Below are 20,911 nucleotides of genomic sequence, written 5' to 3'. Positions count from 1 at the left end.
TAAAAAATAATAATATAATAAAAGTATATAAATTTAAAAATTTCTCATATATACTTTTATTATATTATTATTTTTTATAAAAAAATGTACAATTCAAATCATAATATCTATTATATTATATGATATATTTATCGTATCATATTAATTTAATATATTTTAAGATACATATTATTATTTAATTATATTATATTATCTCATAAAGACTCCTCTGTTAATAAAAAAAAAAGTGAGAACGGTGCGTTTAGTCGAAGAATCCTTTTGAGGAGCTGAGGCTCATGATCTTGAACTCGAAAGTAACGGTCGAAAACCCCGCCCAAGTATGACTTCCAAATTTCATGGGAAATCATCTTCGTCTAGCCTCACTCATATCGCAATCTCTATACAAAGCAGTACCCAGTTGTTCCTTCTCTACATCTACTCTACAAAAGCAAACAAAAACACCCACCAACCGGAATACGAAAACCTTCTCTCACATTTTTCAAGAATGCACCCATCACCGAGCGCAAAACCCTGGAAAACAAGCTCATGCTCGCATGATGGTATCTGGGTTCAAACCCACTATTTTTGTCACCAACTGTTTGATTCAAATGTACATAAGATGCTCCAATTTGGACTCCGCTTATCAGGTGTTTGATAAGATGCCTGAGAGGGATGTTGTTTCATGGAATGCGTTGATTTTTGGGTATGCTACGTGTGGTGAAATGGGGGTTGCGAATTCATTGTTTGAGGCCATGCCCCAAAGAGATGTAGTTTCGTGGAATTCATTGATTTCAGGGTATCTGCAGGCTGGGGATTGTGTGAAGGTTATTGAGGTGTTTATAAAGATGGGGAGAGTGGATGTTGCATATGATAGGAGGAGTTTTGCTGTTGTTTTGAAAGCGTGTTCGATTTTGGAGGACAGTAATGTTGGGGTTCAGGTTCATAGCGTTGCAATGAAAATGGGTTTTCATAAGGATGTGGTAACGGGTAGTGCTTTGGTAGACATGTATGCAAAATGCAAGAATTTGGAAGATGCCCTTTTTCTGTTTAGAGAAATTTCTGAAAAGAACTGGGTTTCTTGGAGTGCTGTGATTGCAGGTTGTGTTCAAAATGAAGACTTTGTTAAGGGTTTGGAATTGTTCACGGAGATGCAAATGGAGGGAATTGGGGTTAGTCAGTCCATTTATGCTAGTCTCTTCAGGTTGTGTGCAGGATTATCTGCATTTAGATTAGGTACTCAGTTGCATGCCCATGCTTTTAAAAATGATTTTGCTTCAGATGCAATTGTTGGAACTGCCACTTTGGATATGTATGCAAAATGTAACAATATACAAGATGCTCGAAAGTTGTTTAACTCCTTGCCCAATCATAATTTGCAATCTTACAATGCCATTATTGTCGGTTATGCTCGAAATGGACAAGGCTGTGAAGCTTTGCAGTTATTTTTGCTTTTGCAGAAATCTGGTCTTGGTTTCAATGAAATAAGTTTATCAGGAGCATTTAGTGCATGTGCAGTGATTAAAGGCCATGTGGAAGGGCTTCAAGTTCATGGACTAGCAATTAAGAGTACTCTTACATCAAATATTTGTGTAGCAAATGCCATTCTAGGCATGTATGGTAAATGTGGAGCTCTGATTGAAGCTTGTCATGTATTTGATGAAATGGAAAGAAGGGATGCTGTATCCTGGAATGCAATAATAGCTGCTCATGAACAGAATGGGAAAGAAGAGGAAACGCTATCCTATTTTGTTTCCATGCTCCATGCAAGGATGGAACCTGATGAATTTACTTATGGCAGTGTCTTAAAAGCTTGTGCAGGTCAGCAAGCTTTAAATTATGGTATGGAGATCCATAATAGAGTTATTAAATCAGGAATGGGGTTGAACTGGTTTGTTGGAAGCACACTTGTTGATATGTACAGTAAGTGTGGGATGATGGAGGAAGCAGAGAAGATACATGACAGAACAAAAGAACAAACTTTGGTTTCATGGAATGCAATAATTTCTGGGTTCTCAGGGCAAAAACAAAGTGAGAATGCTCAAAGATATTTTTCTTGGATGCTGGAAATGGGCGTAAAGCCAGATAACTTCACTTATGCAACAGTTCTTGATACTTGTGCTAATTTGGCAACTGTTGGACTTGGCAAGCAAATACATGCCCAAATTGTTAAACAAAAATTGCAATCAGATGTTTATATATCCAGTACTCTCGTTGATATGTACTCGAAGTGTGGAAACATGCAAGATTCACAGATAATATTTGCGAAAGCACCAAAACGGGACTTCGTAACATGGAATGCCATGATTTGTGGCTATGCTCAGCATGGCTATGGAGATGATGCCCTAAAGGTTTTTGAGCAAATGGAACATGAGAATGTGAAGCCAAATCATGCAACTTTTGTCTCAGTACTCCGAGCTTGTGCTCACATGGGACTCGTTGAGAAGGGGATGCATTACTTCAATATAATGCTGAGTGAGTATGGTTTAGATCCTCAGTTGGAGCATTATTCATGCATGGTGGATATATTAGGAAGGTCAGGCCAAGTTAAAGAGGCTTTGAAACTTATTCAAGAGATGCCCTTTGAAGCAGATGATGTTATATGGAGAACTCTGCTTAGCATTTGCAAGATCCATGGCAATGTAGATGTGGCAGAAAAGGCAGCCAATTCTCTTTTGCAAATGGACCCACAAGACTCCTCTGCTTGTATTCTTCTCTCAAATATTTACGCTAATGCTGGAATGTGGGACAAAGTTTCATGTATGAGGAAGATGATGAGGCAGAATAAGCTGAAAAAAGAGCCAGGTTGCAGCTGGATTGAAGTAAAAGATGAGGTACATACATTTCTTGTTGGGGATAAAGCTCATCCGGAATGTGAAGAAATTTATGAGGAGCTTGGCATGCTAATTGGCGAAATGAAGTGGTCTGGATATGTCCCTGATTCAGATTTTTTGCTCAATGAGGAGGCAGAAGAACTTGAGCAGCAAGATGAGTCCAGAACCTGGATGTGCAATCTATAGTGTTAAAATAAATATTCAGTACTCCCAAATCGTCCTCTAGAGAGAGAAAAAGGCAAAACCCGGCTAGTTGGAAACAAATTTGTATCTTGTATTTATGGTAACGTCCAGAGCTCTTTGGATCGATCTCTGCATCCCATGTTTCATCTCTTCCCAAGCTAGTGTGCTCCTATGTTGGCCTTTCCAACTTAACTGCATTACAGTTATGTTCGTGCAGCCAGTGTATGGCTTGCATCGCTTGTGCAGCCACTATGTTTCATTTTGGAAACAAAAAGGGAGGAGGTATGATGGTAAGTCAACTGCTTAACCTGCAGCATTGCTGCTCTGCTATCGCATTCAGCTCTATACTCAACGCCTTTTGCTTTTGTTACCGGCTGGACCTTGTAAGGCTAGTGTTCAGCTGAATTCTCGGAAAATTTGGTACTGCCAGAATTTGATGCAGGAAACAGCTGAAATTAAGTTAGCAATTGAGCTGCATAAATTGTATGCAACACATAAGCTGGCCCCATGAATTGTTGGTAAGCTTATTGAGATAGGAACATTAATTTTTTTTTTTTTTTTACTATTTTATGATATTATAATTATGTTAGGAACTGATTGATTTGTAATGTTAGGGCGATTTTGGAATTTCAGTTATTTATACAAATAATCTGTAGGGAAAACTTTCTATTTGGCTAGACTTGTTTAGACCCTTTATTTTGTTTGGAACTGTCTCCTTTTTGCCATGTTAAAACTTTTGTCCATATCAATTCATGTAAAATGTGTCCTTCAATGATAATTCCTCAAGCTTAACATGTCAAGGGGGCCGAATTATACGGGTGTTCCAAACCGATTAATTGAATTTATTTGACAATTTTTTAAATCAAATTAAATTTTTTATTCGAAAAAAATCATTAACCGAAACTGAATTGATTTAAAAATCAATTGATTTGAACTAAACCAAAAATTACTAATTAACCAAATTGAATTTTTAGTTAACTAGTTTTGAATCGAATTTTAAAAGATGGTTTTATTTTACTAATTTTTTTTTAATTTTTAAAAAAATATATTTAATATTTTGTTTATTTTTTATTCAATTTTTTTAAAAGCTGTAAAGTTTGATTATCTGGGTTTAAAATTTTGACAAATCAGTAACCGAATTAAAAAATCGTTTTTTTCTATATTTTTAAATTAGTGTTTAAACTACTTTTTAAATAATCTATTTTTTGATTTAATTTTTAATTTAAAAATTAGTTTGATTTGATAATCAGATTTTTTTTAACACCCCTACTGAATCGGCTTGTAGCACAGCCCAGTCCACTCCCCTTTTCTTTTTTATACGACCTAAAAGGCACGATCTGTAAAATTGCAAGATGTGCTAAACTGGCGGGGCATATGGATCGGTTCATTAAAGACCTACAAAAGTTCGATTTGGGGTCTTAGCTGTGTCATGAGACTACTCGTGATTCTGGGCCAACCGGCCCATAAGACCTGTCAATTGATAGGTTTCGATACAGCACAACCCGTGAGCACAGAAAACTGGGCTAAAGTGGATAATTTTAGATTTAACCAGACACAACCGCTTCGTCCCTACCTCCCAGACTCTTTTAGTAACGGTCAAAAACCCCGCCAAAGCATGACTTACAAATATCATGGGAAATTATCTTCGTGTAACAAGTCTCTTATCAGAATCCCTATACAAACCAATATTAATCTCATCTTTCTCTTCATCAGCACCTGAAAAGCTAACAAAAGTCCCCACAAAATGGGAAACAAAAGCCTTCTCTCACATTTTCCAAGAGTGTACGCACCAACGAGTGCAAAACCCAGGTAAACAAGCCCATGCTCGCATGACTGTATCTGGATACAAGCCCAGAATCTTTGTCACCAATTGTTTAATCCAGATGTACATAAAATGCTCCAATTTAGGGCTTGCACACAGGGTGTTTGATCTAATGCCCGACAGGGATGTTGTTTCTTGGAATGCAGTGGTTTTTGGGTACGCTGCGTGTGGGGAAATGGAGATTGCAAGTTCATTATTTGAGGCGATGCCTGAAAGAGATGTAGTTTCATGGAATTCGTTGATTTCAGGGTTTCTGCACGCGGGGGATTGTCTCAAGGTGACTTGTTTGTTTATGGCGATGGGGAGATCAGGTGTGGCATATAATAGGAGAAGTTTTGCTTTTGTTTTGAGAGCATGCTCAATATTAGAGGACTATGATATGGGGGTTCAGGTTCACGACATTGCGGTGAAAACGGGTTTTGATAGGGATGTGGACACAGGGACTGCATTGGTAGATATGTATGCAAAGTGTAAGAAATTGGATGATTCGCTTTTGCTATTCCGTGAAATTTCTGAGAAGAATAGGGTTTCATGGAGTTCTGTAATAACTGGTTGTGCTCAGAATGATGACTTTGTCAAGGGTTTGGAATTATTCAAGGAGATGCAGAAGGAAGGAATTGAGGCTAGTCAATCTACTTATGCTAGTCTCCTCAAGTTGAGTGCAGGATTTTCTGCATTCAGGTTAGGTACTCAGTTGCATGCCCATGCTTTGAAGAACAGTTTTGGGTCGGATGTTGTTATTGGAACTGCCACTTTGGACATGTATGCAAAATGTTACGATATCCTAGATGCTCGAAAGTTGTTTAACGCATTACCCAACCATGATTTGCAATCTTACAATGCCATTATTGTTGGCTATGTACGAAATGGTCAAGGCTATGAAGCTTTGCAGTTATTTTCCCTTTTGACAAAGTCTGGTCTTGGATTCAATGATACAAGTTTATCAGGGGCATTTAGTGCTTGTGCAATGATTAAAGGGTATTTGGAGGGGCTTCAACTACATGGGCTTGCTATTAAGAGTTCTCTTACATTAAATATTTGTGTAGCAAATGCCATTATAGACATGTATGGTAAATGCAGAGCTCTGACTGAAGCTTGTCGTGCCTTTGATGAAATGGAAAGAAGGGATACTGTATCTTGGAATGCAATTATTGCTGCTTATGAGCAGAATGGAAATGAAGAGAAACCACTATCCTATTTTGTTTCAATGCTCCGTGCAAGGATTGAACCTGATGAGTTCACTTATGGCAGTATATTAAAAACTTGTGCCAGTCAGCAAGCTTTGAATTATGGCATGGAGATCCATAACAGAGCTATCAAATCAGGAATGGGGTTGAACTGGTTTGTTGGATGCGCACTTGTTGATATGTACTGCAAGTGTGGATTGACGGAGGAAGCTGAGAAGATCCACAACAGAATGAAAGAAAGAAATATAGTTTCATGGAATGCAATAATTTCGGGATTCTCAGGAGAAAAACAAAGTGAAAATGCTCAGAGATATTTTTCGAGGATGTTGGAAATGGGTGTAAAGCCAGATAACTTCACTTATGCTATAGTTCTAGATACTTGTGCTAATTTGGCTACTGTTGGACTTGGCAAGCAAATTCATGCACAAGTAATTAAGGAAGAATTGCAGTCAGATGTTTATATATCCAGAGCTCTCATTGATATGTACTCAAAGTGTGGAAACATGCAAGACTCACGGATAGAATTTGATAAAGCACCAAAGGAGAACCTTATGACATGGAACGCCATGATTTCTTGCTATGCTCAGCATGGGTATGGAGTTGATGCCCTCGAGGTTTTTGAGAACATGGAACATGAAAATGTGAAGCCAAATCACACAACTTTTGTCTCAGTGCTCCGAGCTTGTGCTCACATGGGACTTGTTGAAAAAGGGCTGTACTACTTCAAGATAATGCTATGTAAATATGACTTAGATCCTCAGTTGGAGCATTATTCATGCTTGGTCGATATATTAGGAAGGTCAGGCCAAGTTGGCAAGGCTTTAAAACTAATTCAAGAGATGCCTTTTGGAGCCGATGATGTTATATGGAGAACTCTGCTTAGCATTTGTAAGATCCAAGGGGATGTTGATGTGGCAGAAGAGGCAGCCAATTCGATTTTGCAAATGCATCCACAGGACTCGTCCGCTCATATTCTACTATCAAATATTTATGCTAATGCCGGTATGTGGGACAAAGTTTCATATGTGAGGAAGATGATGAGGCAGAACAGGCTTAAAAAAGAGCCTGGTTGCAGCTGGATTGAGGTAAAAGATGAGGTGCTTACATTCCTTGTTGGGGACAAGGCTCATCCCAAATGTGAAAAGATATATGAGAATCTTGGTTTACTAAACTGGGAAATGAAGAGGGCTGGTTATGTGCCTGATGCAGCCTTTTTACTTAATGAGAGTACAGAAGAAAATAAGCAACAATATGAGTCCAGAATCAGGATGTGCAATCTATAGTTTCACAACAAAATATCCCAATCAATTGTATTTCAGAAAAATTTTTGGTGCTAACCAGCCCTTCCATAGCTGAGGACTTCATTCATAGCTCCAACAATGGCTCTGCCTCAATGTTCGAATCCCAAGATCTGGTCGTATGAAGCCACAGCACCATCTTCAGGTCTAAATCTGATGCGATACCAAGATGGTCATGGCCAACAAGAGGTTGGTCATGAACTAGTTACCAGTTTTGTTTGAAGCTTCTATGTAATGGGGCATACAAACAGTTGCAGTAAAACATTAATGATTTTAAGATCTCAGATTTCATCATTCAGATATACAATAATTAGAAAATACAAATTTCAATTTTACTCTACAACATTACACCAAAATTTGCATTGCCCATTTGTGGTAAAATCACATAGTAATTGCATTGTTATAGTTAAAAAAGATGAAGCTCTGACAACTACAGAGAAACAAAAACTCAAATTCTTTCATTTTGCCAAGGACAAAACAATACAAGCAAGCAACTTCCCAGTAATGACCTCTCCATGAATGAAACCAGCTCCAGTAAATGGAGGTGTTTTCCCAATTGACTTGGGTCAAAAGTTTCTTCCTGAACATGTGGAATGAGAACTCTACCATGAATTTAGCCTCTTTGTACCAGCTGATTCGGCAGACATTTGTAATCGAAAGTTTCAGAGCTGCACAAAAGATGACAATTGAGAATACAAAAACAATTCTCATGCAGATTTCCATGCCAGATATGTGTAGCAAGAAACTGATTAAAATTTCTCATCAACTATATTTCTCCTCTCCTACCATTTTGTTTTGTTTTGTTTTTATCGACTAGTTGTTGATCAACCTCAAAATGATGCTTACACAATGTTTCATTTAAATTTCTTTACTCGTAACCAGGCCATGACAAACTCTGGGACTGGCATCGCCATCAAAATTGGGAGTTCTGTTTTATGAAGAAATAAGCTGCTGCAGAAACTAGCACAATAAACAATGCCATGAAGACATGCTTGTAGTTAAGAATTCCTGCAGCTATTGTCCTGACAGTTCCATGCTCAGATGTCAAGTCAACTGGTGCCACTTCAATCTTATCAATAGATTCATTTTTCTGAGTATTCTCAGGCTGGAAACAGACAAAACACAAAAACAGTTTATGGTAACTACATTTTTAGTACTCAGAGAAACAATGAAAAGAGTGGAATGGAAAAGACGAGGTCTAGGCCTATAGCATTTGAAGCCTTCTGATCCCATCAACTAATAGTTCATCAAAAGATGCTAAAAAATCATTTCCTTCTACATAGAATGGGAACCTTAGGGGTTACTAGTAAAGTAATGGTGATTTTCTTTCCCATCCCAATTTGTACAAAATGAAGTAAATGTGAAATAGAGGTAAAGACCAATTAGGAGCTCAAAATTAAATGCATAAAAGGGCATAGGAATGCCAAACAGAAATGATAAAAGATCACGGCCTGTAACTTAATAAAAGATAAACCTATGAGTATAGATACACAAACCACATATCCATTGTTTCACTGCCAGAAAGCTAAAATCAATTTTCCATCAGCCAAAAATTCGTAGGTCCAATTAGTTTAGACCCCCAACTAGCATAACTATATTTTCACTGAACTACAACTATTAACAGCAAGAAGGAAAGAGAGGAGGAGAATATATATGAGATACCCTAACAGCACACCATATTCAAGCAAGGTCCAAAAAAAGAAGCTATCAAATTTATAAGAAACACAATTGATGTTTGCATATACTTGGTGTATGTGAAATGAAAAATGAAAGTATAAGGTAAATTATCTACTTCTAATCATTAAAAGTGCAATTAACTAATTAAGAAAACTAAAAAAAAAAAATTAGTAAATGAATACCTCGGAAATGGCAGCTGACAACTCAGTTACTTCTTCCTTACTTTCTGTCACAGAAGCAATAGTCGAATCATGCATAAGAATACCAGGGTCTTTGTTAGTCTGCTGCAACTTCACTGCCATGGCTTTATTCTCCAATGTTAATGAAGAGATCTGCATGTCACAATATAAAATACTTTTCAGTCAGAAGTATTTGATCTGAATTTAAAAAAAGGTGAAACCTTTGTTATTCCCAATGACAATTGAAACTTTCCACAACAAAATCCAAATTTTGTTCCTTTTAAACTGTGAAGAAAATCTTATAAGAAAATGTAAGTTGGTACAAATGTAGAACAGCAATATTTGTATCTGATATCATATGAAATATGAAAACATCCAAAGTGAATAAAACAGAGAGTTCAAAATAAGTTAAAATCATAAATAATTCATCGAGTACCAAGAATTTCTGATTTGTCATATCTAAAAAATAGAGTAAGGTGAAAGATGACTGGTACACTGTAAAAGGTTATCTAGGCTTTGCTGTGCTGTGAAATGCAATTTCTCATCAGATTTTCCATTGTCAATATAAATCATTGATGGTTATAAAGCACTTCATACTTTGTCTTTCTATTACCCAAGTGCTAAACCAACAAACCAAGTCTGGTAACAATAGACACTATAAAAATATTAAGACTAACTTTGAGCATGAAAACAAATCTACAGTGAAAGAAGCTCCACACCTGCTGATGAAGGCGCTCTCTTTCTATGGCCAGTCGCATTAACAGATCCGTTATTACTTTTGTTTGTATAGCAATGTCCTTAGCAGTTGCCAACTTGGTTTCCTCAACTTGATGCAAAGATGCCTCCACACATTCAAGTCTATCCCTCAAAAATCTTAATTTCTCAGTTAGCCCAGCATTAGTTTCAGATAATACAATTAACTTGTCCTCCGCATTATCAGCACGATTGTCAGCTTTTGAAACTTTCAACTTCAGATCCTCAATTAAGTTCTCCATATCTCTGATTGTAGAATACAGCATAATTTGCTTCTCCTGGCTAGCTTCAGCAGATGCAACAGCGTGCTGTAGCTGAATATCACTTTCCCTCATTTGCCGATCAAGAGAATCTACCTTATGCTGCCCTTCTTTTAGCTGCTTCTCAAGTGAGTCTACCTTCTCCCTCAAAGTGAAGTTCTCAGAATTGGCAAGACTTAATTTATCTTCAGCTTCCTTTGAGCGGCCTGTCTGTACTAGAAGCAAGTCATTGAGTTTTGCATTTCTGCTTTCTAGCTTCAGCAAGGCATTCTCTTTTACTTCCAACTGTTCCATTGAACTATTAAGTTTTGACCTTAGCTCAGTTTCTCGTTGAATTGAACCATTCATATTGAACCGAACAAGCTGGAGTTGACCAAGTAATTCTTTAGAAGTTCCCTTCAGGATCTCAGCAATGTTCTCTGCCTCAAACAACCTTTCACAAGCATTTATAGCTTCTTCTTCCATCTCTCTTGCCAAAGAGATTAGTCTCAATTTCAGCTCCTCATCAATTTGTCTTGATTCAGCAAACTTCTTTTCAAGATCCATCTCTCTTGCCAAAGATTTTTCTAACATTCTCAAAAAATGCCTTTGTTGTTCAGCAGTTTGCATTTTTATTTTTGCATTTGCATTCAGCACTTGATTACCTTTTGAAAAGTTTGTACCCTTGCCACCATTCCCTGCCAATAGTCATGCAATAAAAAGGTGAGGCAATGATTTTAATTTTTTCCACTTAAGTATTGCAAGTCTTTTTTTGCCATTAAAAAGGCACATGATCAGAAAATAGCATTGCTTCTATTTTTCTGATAAGTATGAAACAACAATTTATGTACCATGCATTTTTATTTTTCAAGAAGCAGGATAAAATTGCCAGTAAAACATGACAATGCTCTGAAAGAGTTAAGTCAATACCTACAGCCTGTGTTTCATTTCTCTTATATAGCCAAGGCCTAAAGCCCATAGTGTCCTTTGAAATTAAAGAAAATTAAATAAACAAATAAAAAGCATTTTCTCAGCCATGCATAATCCAATTTCACATTGGAAGATGCATACCAGTCTCATTTATAAGAATTTCAATATAAGTTCGTTTTAAAACAATGCCCGATAAACAAAAAATAAATAAATAAGATATAGTCAATAGAATCGATAGCTTACAATTTCCTTCTTCATCAAGATATGACAAGGTCCTATGAAACTGGGCAGATTGCTTTTTAATTTCGAATATCTGTTCCCGTGATTGCTTCAATGAATTTTCAGAATCTAATAACTTCTCTTCCATTTTCATGGAAGTTCTTCCCAAGTGCCTAAATGAAGATATGAGCTCACGGGCATTGATAATATCTACTTCAAGAGCATTCATGAAATTTTCAAGTTCTCTAACCTCTGAATCTAGTATTCCAGATAAGAAATCAAATTCCAGAGCCTTCTCAGGGGAATCAGCCAGAATATGCTCTCTGTCTGAAGCAAATGCTTCAAATTCATTTTCTCTGGTTGCCACATACATCATAAGTATATCTAAGTTCACTAATTTCTCTGAATAACAAGCTATATCTAATTCCACTCTGCTTATAACCTCGCTGGCACTTCCTAGGTCACCGACCACCTCACCATTAGATGACATCCCTTCAAATAAGTCAACTCCATTCAATTCAGCCTCCGGATCACCAACATTGACAACAACAGAGACATTTGTTTCCCTGTCCATATCAGTATCCATTTCAGTGGTCTACTTAGGCTGCCAATCCCAAGACCTGAAAATTAAAAAGAGAGAAATTAATCTCAGTAAGGAAAGAGGAAAAAAAAGAAAAGAAGAACTGAGATATTGAACTTTTTACAGCAAATGGAACTTTCTTTTATTTTTTTCATATTCCATTTTATCTTTCTTTTTTCATTGCAATAGATTGTACGTACGCTTAAAAGCAGAACACTGGCATAAAAAGCACCATTAACCCTGTCGTCTTGCTTTGTGCAGCAATAAAACATCCCCGTTTTGAGGATTTTGCAGGATCAAGTTCAACAAGCAGAGTCCTTACCAGGACAAACAAAGATTCAATGACATCCAAGCCCATAACGGGCAGAAAAGTTTCAAAAGTTTGTATAGAGTTCACATCATTAGATATTCCAAAGCCTATTATTTACATGAACATGCCATAGGTTAATAAAGAAAAATCTAATTTGCTATAGCAGGACTAACAGCCAGATTTAGTTTCAGCAAGGATACTTAAAGGAGTACTTTTCACAGAAACTATCCTCGCAATGAACATATGGATTACAACATCTGTGCTAGTCTAAATCAGCATCCAATCTAATTCTTTCTTGGATAGATCACTTTGATATCCACTAACAAAAGGCACACATAGATCAGAGAAATGCCCACACAATTGAAACCACTCTTACATTACATTAATCAGGATTTAGTATTCACAATATTTAAAACTCCAAAATTACATGTGCACTCATAAACAACAGTCAATATATGCTTGTGTTTTATCCTTCTTATGATTTTCCACAGCTCAACCTCACTTAACCAATCAAATATCACATTTCACACATCAAATAGGCCCACTTACTTTCCAAAAACAACAATTATGCAAGTGAAAATGTGAAAACTAATTCCGAGCAATCATGAAACCAATTCTTGCCAAAATAACAACCTCGTTCATAAAAAAATGGACGTGTGCAGATGGAGAGTCACATAAATTGCGAAAATTTAAACATATTAAGCTAACCCACACGTCCATTTATTGCCGCAACCCAACTTCGCCCCACAAAGCTAACCCACATATCAGATAATTACTTCGCATAAATTGCGTTAGCAGTACTCTACAGAACACATATTACACCACTTCTCGCACACACACCCAAAATTTAAACATATTAAGCTGTCATCCCAGGAAAATTCCTAACCGCTACAATCAATAAGTACTATATTTCAAATAAAAAACAAAAGAATGTCCCACATTCAATGATTGATTACTTTCTTATATTAGAAAGTATCGATAACCCACTTCACAAATTCACATCAATAAACAAAATATAAACACAAAGAAGCGAAAAACGCTCAAAGCCAACATATCCAAACAAATCTTGGGAACAAATCCAATTCATTTTCTGTCACTTTCTCAAGAAAATCACTAAAATAATAAAAGAGCAGAACGAAAACGCTTGTACCTCGATTTTTTCACACAGTTGGAAAGCAAAAGAAACAGACGGTAACCCTAAGGAGTTTCCTTTTTGTTAAATTATTGTACCAAAAATGGAGGTTAAGTTGAAATTTTGTTAACACTAGTTAGAGGTTTGCGGCAGATTGATACGAGACTAATCTGACACGTGCGCATGAACATATGTCATTTCTGTATGTTTGAGTTTCGTCGACTCGTCCATAGTGGTGGAGTTGCTGGCACTTGGAATATATTCCGGTTTCAAATTAAATGGATACGGATTCGGATTGTAGTTTGGTTTGGCCCGCTTAGTGGGTTCGACTTCATCTATTATATAAGAAATTGTATTCGACCCTATTTGCAAATTTTTTAAATATATATTTATAAATAATATATATATATATATTTATATGATTGAATATTATTTTATTTTTAATTTAAAATTATTTAATTATATGATGATATATTATTATTATATTATTTAATAAAATAATAATTAATGAATTTAAATTTGAATTTGATTTAGATCGAGTTTGAATCAGATCAACTTAAATTTAAAAAAACCAACTTTAAATTGATGAGTTAAAATATGAAATTGGTTCAATTAAAATTTTATTTTAAATTTGATTTAAATTAATATAAATTTTCTGTTAAAGTGGAAAGGCATTTACTGATAAAAATAAAAATAAAAACATGGATATCTCGGCAAGCTTTGTTAGTTTGATCAAATAACATAAATATATATTTTGATTATTAAAGCAAATAGTCGACTTTAATAGACATGTGTGAAATTTGTTTTTCAAACTTAAAGGGTCAAACTAGGCATTTTATCAAACTTTGGGCGGTAATTCATTTGGCCTTCATGCAATTTAAAACACTGTAACGGCATGCCTAATTATGATCAAAAGACAAATCAAATTACATCTGTAATAAGTAGGCCAAAAGCTATAATGAAATCTAAAAACTACATCCTTTAATATTTAAAAATTTAAATATTTATTTATGAATTAATTTTTATAAAAAATCTCAATTAAAATTAAGGATAAAATCATCATTTATTAAAAAAATTAAAGTTTTATCGCATTTTTTTTTAATGTTTAAAAATCTCATAATTTCCCTTCACACAAAATTTAAAAAGTAATCATTTCCCATTTAAGGTATTTTTCTCTTTTTCCTAACAACAATTTGTCCTCTCTAGCCGTCAACCGTCCCTGCTCCAATCTTTTCTCTCTCTTGCTCTCTCACTCTTCCCTCTCTGACTGTTTTCAATCAAGACGAAGACACAATTGAAGAGATAAGGGAGAAAGACTGGGAGAGAGTATAACCAACAGTTGGAGACAACAAATAATCATCAGAGAAATAAGGAAAAAACCCTAAAGAAAAAATAGTTACTTTTTAAACTTTGAGTGAGAGAAAAATTATGAGATTTTTAAATCGGAAGAGAAAAATGTGATAAAATTTTAATTTTTTAAATAAATAATGATTTTATCCCTAATGTTAATTGAAATTTTTAATAAAAATTAATTTATAGATAGGTGTTACGATTTTTAAAAGTTAGAATTTAAAACTCAAAATAAAAGAAAATCCCGAAGAAGAAGAAGAGTCATAAGAGGGTTTGACATAAAAAAGGAAAACTAGTAAGTTAAATAACCATTAAGTCATTATAGATTTTTTTATTGATTATAATCATTAAAATAATTAATTACGTGATAATAAATTATTATATATTTGATGCTATTTATAATTATCAAATTATAAACAATCATAATATCATTGTAGGTGTTTGACAAATAATTTAAAAAATTGATCATTTGTGTTAAAATATTTGATATGCTCGATAGTTTAGCTTTTATACGAGAAATTTGAAGTGTCATTTTAATAGTCTTATAATTATTGAATTATGATAATATAAATAATTGATTATTTTGTATTAAAATATATTATATTATAATGAAAAATAATTAATTCATTAAATACAATAATTTAAAAAATTAACCTTTCTAATTTTTAGATTATGATTTGGATACTCTAAAAATTTAAAGAAAAAACAAACAAATTCATAAAATTGAATATCGAGTAAAATTGAAAATTTGAATGGTGTCATAAATATATAAATGGTGGGGATTTATATAAAAGATATGAAAGATATTTTTGATATTTTTTAAAAATAATTAAATAATTTTTTTAAGTTGTTTGACTTTTAGGTATTTTCATTTTAATCCTTTAAATTTGAGTATTTTTGTTTTAAACTTATTATATTTAGACAACTAATTTAATTTTCCAAAATTTAATTATAATTTATAATTAAATTATTTTCGTAAACTATTTTAAATACGGTAGTAAATGATTAAATTTAATAATTTAAATATAAAATAATTGATTCTTTAATTTAATAATTTTGATGAAATAAATTATAAAATACAGAAACATAGAGTAGACCAAAATATCTCATGGCTTTTAAAAATGAAAAGAAAGTTTTAAAATAAATTATACAACCTATAGAAGACTGCCACGTGTAGCACATATTTTTTTCAAACTCAAGTCAAGCTGCCTCGCGCGGCAAATAAATGGAGAAGAGACGAATAGAAAGTTACAGTGACTCAGTGAGTGAGTGAGTCACTTCTTACCGCACAGATAAGAAACCTATACGGACAAGCTGAGGTCAAATCAGGGGCTGTTTACGTGTAGCTTTCTCTCTTCTCTTTTAGTTTTCGTCCCGTTGAAGATTTCACAGCAACATTTTCTTATATCTGACAATTCTAAACTCCTTAGTTTCATCCCTGTTTCGTGTCAGTCCGGACTCTCTGCGGATTGAATTGGATTGGATTGCGTTGGGACTTGTTTGGGATTGAAATAAGAACTATTGTCTTATATCTGGATATCGTCTTTCTCTGTGACTAATAGCATTTTCATTCTGAATTGTTCTATTTGATTTATTTTTGTTCAATTGGCGACCGTTTTAACAGCTACCGAGAACTGGATTGCTCATTTTACCCTCTTTTCTGGTTGTAAATGAGAATTATATTAATTTGAGCTAAAAAGGCCTGATTTTGTCAGCCCGTATACTCATCATATTCACTTTAACTCTTGGAAATATCACAGATTAGGACTGTTAAAATCTCATATAAACTTGAAGTTGGTCTTTAAAGTTACTGGATTATGAATTGGAACCTAATTATGTTTTTGGTGCATACAGATATTATTGGGGCGTACTAAATAATTGAAGTCTGAGATTTTGTGAAATTTGGTTGTAGAAAATGACAGTTGGGAACATTTCAGTAAAAGAGAAGAAATCAAGGAGGAGCAAACAGCTTGTTGATGAGAAGGCTCCTTTGTTGCCTGAAAAGGCCTGATTTTGTCAGCCCGTATACTCATCATATTCACTTTAACTCTTGGAAATATCACAGGTTAGGTCTGTTAAAATCACTTATAAACTTGAAGTTGGTCTTTAAAGTTACTGGATTATGAATTGGAAGCTAATTATGCTTTCGGTGTATAAAGATATTGTTGGGGTGTACTAAATAATTGAAGTCTGAGATTTTGTGAAATTTGGTTGTAGAAAGATGACAGTTGGGAACATTTCAGTGGAAGAGAAGAAATCAAGGAGGAGCAAACAGCTTGATGATGAGAAGGCTCCTTTGTTGCCTGAAAAGCAGGTGGAAGAGGGTAGTTTTGATGAATTTAATGGAGCTTCATTTACTGGGGCAGTCTTTAATTTATCAACTACCATTGCTGGAGCTGGAATCATGGCCCTGCCTGCTACCCTGAAGGTGCTCGGTCTTGGTCTTGGGATTGCTTTGATCATCTTTATGGCCATATTGACCGATGCTTCAATCGAGTTGTTGCTTAGGTTCAGTTGGGTAGGGAAATCAGTTTCTTATGGTGGTCTTATGGGGGAAGCATTTGGGAAGTGTGGAAAGATTTTGGTGCAAGTTTGTGTTTTAGTCAACAACATTGGTGTACTCGTATAAATGATTATCATTGGTATGGCTATATTTTACTGTTTGTTTCATGTTTATTTGTTGTTTTATATTCATTTCTGCTTTGTTCTGATAATTTGCTTTGAATGAATTTTTTATTTACTCAATGATTTTTTTTGGGGGATTTTCACACTTAAGCTGTAAGTATTGTATATTAATTGATATTGAAGGTGATGTGCTGTCTGGAACATCTTCAAGCGGAGTTCACCATTATGGCCTTCTTGAAGGGTGGTTTGGAGATCACTGGTGGAATGGGCGTACTTGTATTCTTCTTATTGTAACACTTGGCATTTTTTCTCCATTAGCACGCATTAAGCGAATTGGTAATGAATTTCCTTCATTTGATAGAATTAACATATAAGTTGGTGTTGTATCTTTTCATAATTTAGTGATGTAGATATAGATAAAGTATCTTTTAGGCCGTGTTTACTTGGATATGAATACGTTGTTTATTGTGTTTCAATCAATTTGATAATATGTACTACTTTTTGGCAACATAATAAAACAGCCTGCGAACCTCCCTTAAGCTGGATTTACATTTCACACTGGGTTTTGAGATTGTGGTGAAAAATCATTGTCTGTTTGTCTCCCCCACCTTCTTGTTTTTCTCAGCATTTGTGTAGTTTTTTTATATCAACAATACTTCTTTGTAAAGGAATTTTCTATCTATTGAAAGGTATTAGTGCCTGGTCCTTATGGTCACATGGATAGGGATGGCAACTATTGGGTAACTATGAGGTGATACTTTATCCATATGTTCATATGTATTATAGAATGATCCATTATAGGATAGTATTTAATAGTCATTGAAATAATATTGGCATGCATACACTTTACGAATCATCGGTATATGTAGCAGCATTGAATTTTTTATCTTTGTTGTTTATATCGTCTGATCATCAGAATCTCATACATCTGTTCAGTCATTGTGCAGTTTAAGTTGAAGATGGTATTCTATTTATTGCATAAATTTTTACCCTTACCCATTCACTTTGTCTAATTTTGCGGCTGCAGATTCTTTAAAATTCACATCCGCCTTATCATTTGCACTGGCTATTGTGTTTCTTGTAATCACTGTGGGCATTTCAATTGTGAAGTTGATCAGTGGAGGGATACAGATGCCCAGAATACTGCCTGATGTAACTGATTTGCCATCTGTGTTTAAGCTCTTCACTGTAGTCCCTGTTCTGGTGACAGCATACATCTGCCACTACAATGGTAAGCAAGCTGATTACTTAATATCTAATTATTGATAATAAACACCATTAGAATTTGATTTAATATTGAGAATAAGATCAACTTACAGAAGTGAATAGTAGATCACAATGAGTGCTGAAACCCCAAGAAGGGATGATCAACTATACAGGGGCAACCTATAGAATCAGACACTGGTCAGGTTATATAGGGATGACCACCGATATAACCTGACTAGTTTCTAAACCTGTATATTCTTGCAAAATGCAATACTACATGTACATACTTTTGAGTACGTAATTGGGTACAAAGATGATGTGTTTTTTTTTTCTTTCAAAGGCCTAGCTTAGCTCAAACTTCCTTCTGGAGAGCGCTGTTTCCCATCAGTCAAATGGGAGGTGCTTTACTTCTTGCTCTGATCTCTTGAATGCTTATTTTGCAGTTCACAGTATGGACAATGAACTCGAGGACTCTACACAGACTAAAGGAGTTGTGCGTACATCACTTGCTTTTTGCTCATCTGCGTACATAATGACGAGTTTCTTTGGGTGGGTTCCTTCTATTTGGTGACAATACTCTTGATGATGTGCTTGCCAACTTTGACACTAACCTCGGCATTCCCTACAGCTCCCTACTTAACGATGCAGTTCGTGCTAGTTATGCTGCTCACCTCATGCTTGTTTTCCCCATCCATTGTCTTCTACCCATTGCGGCTCAACATGGATGGCCTCCTCTTCCCCTCAGCAAGGCCTCTAGCGTCTTCTAATATGCGGTTTGCACTGATCACCACAGGGCTCATCACTGTTATCTTTTTGGGTTCAAATTTCATCCCCAGCATCTGGGATGCTTTTCAATTCACTGGAGCAACTGCTGCAGTTGGCCTTGGTTACATTTTTCCTGCTGCCATTACGCTCAGGTGAGTTTTTGATTCTGAAATCGAAACTTCGGCTATAAATTCTGAAAAATTTATATCAAGCTTTGCATACTAGACTAGGATTTGGCATAAGTTTTCATGTTTAATTATTGTAAGGACCACCTGTGCAACATGGAGAAGTTTCTTTGGAGAAAAAAGATCTGTTTCTCCACATAAACAATAAAAGTACCTATACATACTTTTAAATATCAAATTAGATATACAAATGATATATCATAATATAATTAAGTAATTTTTAATTAAATATAAAATAACACTCAATCATATGATAACATATTATTTGTGTGTCTAATATATATTCAAAAGTATATATACATAACATCGCTCTCACAGAAATTTCACGTCACTATGAAATTTCATAGAAATAACTTGGGAAACTGTTGCACAAACAAAACAAGAAAAAATGTTGCTCTCACATAGTAATACTATGTGCACGTATATTTGAGTACACAATTAAGATTATAAATGATGTGTCATTATATGATTGAGTGTTATTTTATCTTTAATTTAAAATCACTCAATCACATAAAAACACATCTTATATATACTCAATTATATACTAAAAATACATATGCAGTTTTCTGGTTAAAACTTCTTTTCAGTCTAAATCTGTTATTAATTTCACTATCTTCCTTGGCCATTTCAGGGAACAACACCACACAGCAACAAAAAAGGACAAGATCCCTAGTGTTTTCATGATTGTGCTTGCTGTATTCTCAAATTCAGTGGCCATATACTGTGATGCCAATGCCTTGTCTAAAAAGAATGCATCACCACTTGAGTGATATGTCATCTTACTCGGATGTCAGCACCAAGTGGAGTGCGAGGCATGGCCATTTTTTCGGTAAAAAATTGACATGGGAAAATCCCTGTAGAAAGAAAATTTAGGAGTTCCATGGACGTTCACTGAAAACTGTAATTTAATAAGAACTGTGTGGAGGCCTGTATACCATCTTATGCCAGACTATTGTGTTGCTTGATGTTTGAAAATGGATTTGGTTTGTCTTTTGTAGAAGTACAAATCCAACGCCTCGAGTTCCGAAAAGATCCGAATTGGAAAGTCACTTATATCTATAAGATTTCCCTTAAGAGATGTATGGTTTGGATAATATTTTATTATCAAAATAAAAAGATTATCTTAAAAATAGATTATTTAGAATATTATTAAATATAAATGATTACTATTTTTAATAAAATTTGATAAGTATAAATAATTATTATATTTAATTAAAGGTAATAAAAAATCACTAGTAAATTATTTTACTTAAATGTCTTTAAATATAATTATTTTTATATTATTTTTCATATTAATTAAAAATAAATTTATTTTTGTCTCAAAAAATTAATAAATAATAATATAATTATAATAAAATCAAGATTATCTCGGTAATCTTTAAATACTTAAGGTAAATGTGGTAATCAGATTATCACCTATATTACTTATCATGTTAGCATTGGTAATAGAAGATTACTGTA

At 34.5% G+C, this 20,911-nt stretch overlaps 3 protein-coding genes and 1 pseudogene across 8 annotated transcripts; 3 read left to right on the top strand and 1 right to left on the bottom strand.

Annotated features, from left to right (window-relative positions):
- The first annotated feature begins 242 nt into the window (after nucleotides 1-242).
- LOC123205948 (pentatricopeptide repeat-containing protein At3g02330, mitochondrial-like) lies at nucleotides 243-3,670 on the top strand. Its single transcript, XM_044623024.1, has one exon. It carries the CDS (start codon nucleotides 336-338, stop codon nucleotides 2,994-2,996), a length of 2,661 nt encoding a protein of 886 aa, XP_044478959.1. The 5' UTR covers nucleotides 243-335; the 3' UTR covers nucleotides 2,997-3,670.
- A 706-nt stretch (nucleotides 3,671-4,376) lies between these two features.
- LOC123205963 (pentatricopeptide repeat-containing protein At3g02330, mitochondrial-like) lies at nucleotides 4,377-7,594 on the top strand. Its single transcript, XM_044623038.1, has one exon. The coding sequence runs from the start codon at nucleotides 4,625-4,627 to the stop codon at nucleotides 7,283-7,285; it is 2,661 nt and encodes an 886-aa protein (XP_044478973.1). The 5' UTR covers nucleotides 4,377-4,624; the 3' UTR covers nucleotides 7,286-7,594.
- A 51-nt stretch (nucleotides 7,595-7,645) lies between these two features.
- Nucleotides 7,646-13,552, bottom strand: LOC123205964 (WPP domain-interacting tail-anchored protein 1-like). Of its 6 annotated transcripts, none has more exons than XR_006499927.1 (6): nucleotides 13,338-13,552; nucleotides 11,322-11,917; nucleotides 9,876-10,846; nucleotides 9,160-9,309; nucleotides 8,087-8,405; nucleotides 7,646-7,968 (listed from the first exon to the last, which is right to left on the bottom strand). XR_006499927.1 is itself a non-coding variant. In XM_044623040.1 (5 exons), the coding sequence occupies exons 2-5, from the start codon at nucleotides 11,881-11,883 to the stop codon at nucleotides 8,214-8,216; spliced, it is 1,875 nt and encodes a 624-aa protein (XP_044478975.1). In that variant the 5' UTR covers nucleotides 11,884-11,917; nucleotides 13,338-13,552; the 3' UTR covers nucleotides 7,646-8,213. The 6 variants fall into 6 exon arrangements, 4 of the variants coding, with proteins under 4 accessions (XP_044478975.1, XP_044478978.1, XP_044478977.1 ...); XR_006499926.1 differs by having other exon boundaries at nucleotides 8,147-8,405; XM_044623040.1 differs by having other exon boundaries at nucleotides 7,646-8,405.
- Nucleotides 13,553-16,881: 3,329 nt separating this feature from the next.
- Nucleotides 16,882-20,398, top strand: LOC123205982 (annotated as a pseudogene).
- Nucleotides 20,399-20,911: the final 513 nt, after the last annotated feature.

Source organism: Mangifera indica, unplaced genomic scaffold (assembly GCF_011075055.1).
Source record: "Mangifera indica cultivar Alphonso unplaced genomic scaffold, CATAS_Mindica_2.1 Un_0020, whole genome shotgun sequence".
In the NCBI taxonomy this organism is placed as follows: Eukaryota; Viridiplantae; Streptophyta; class Magnoliopsida; order Sapindales; family Anacardiaceae; genus Mangifera; species Mangifera indica.
The sequence above is the reverse complement of the archived record's forward strand: the minus strand, read 5'-3'. Positions and strand labels throughout refer to the sequence as shown.

Coding starts and splice junctions, on each gene's coding strand:
- LOC123205964 (XM_044623040.1), bottom strand. CDS start 11,883: ATGGATACTGATATGGACAGGGAAACAAATGTCTCTGTTGTTGTCAAT. Junction 9,310..9,875: donor GAGAGCGCCTTCATCAGCAG/GTGTGGAGCTTC, acceptor TGTGACATGCAG/ATCTCTTCATTAACATTGGA. Junction 8,406..9,159: donor TGTCAGCTGCCATTTCCGAG/GTATTCATTTAC, acceptor GTCTGTTTCCAG/CCTGAGAATACTCAGAAAAA.
- LOC123205963 (XM_044623038.1), top strand. CDS start 4,625: ATGGGAAATTATCTTCGTGTAACAAGTCTCTTATCAGAATCCCTATAC.
- LOC123205948 (XM_044623024.1), top strand. CDS start 336: ATGGGAAATCATCTTCGTCTAGCCTCACTCATATCGCAATCTCTATAC.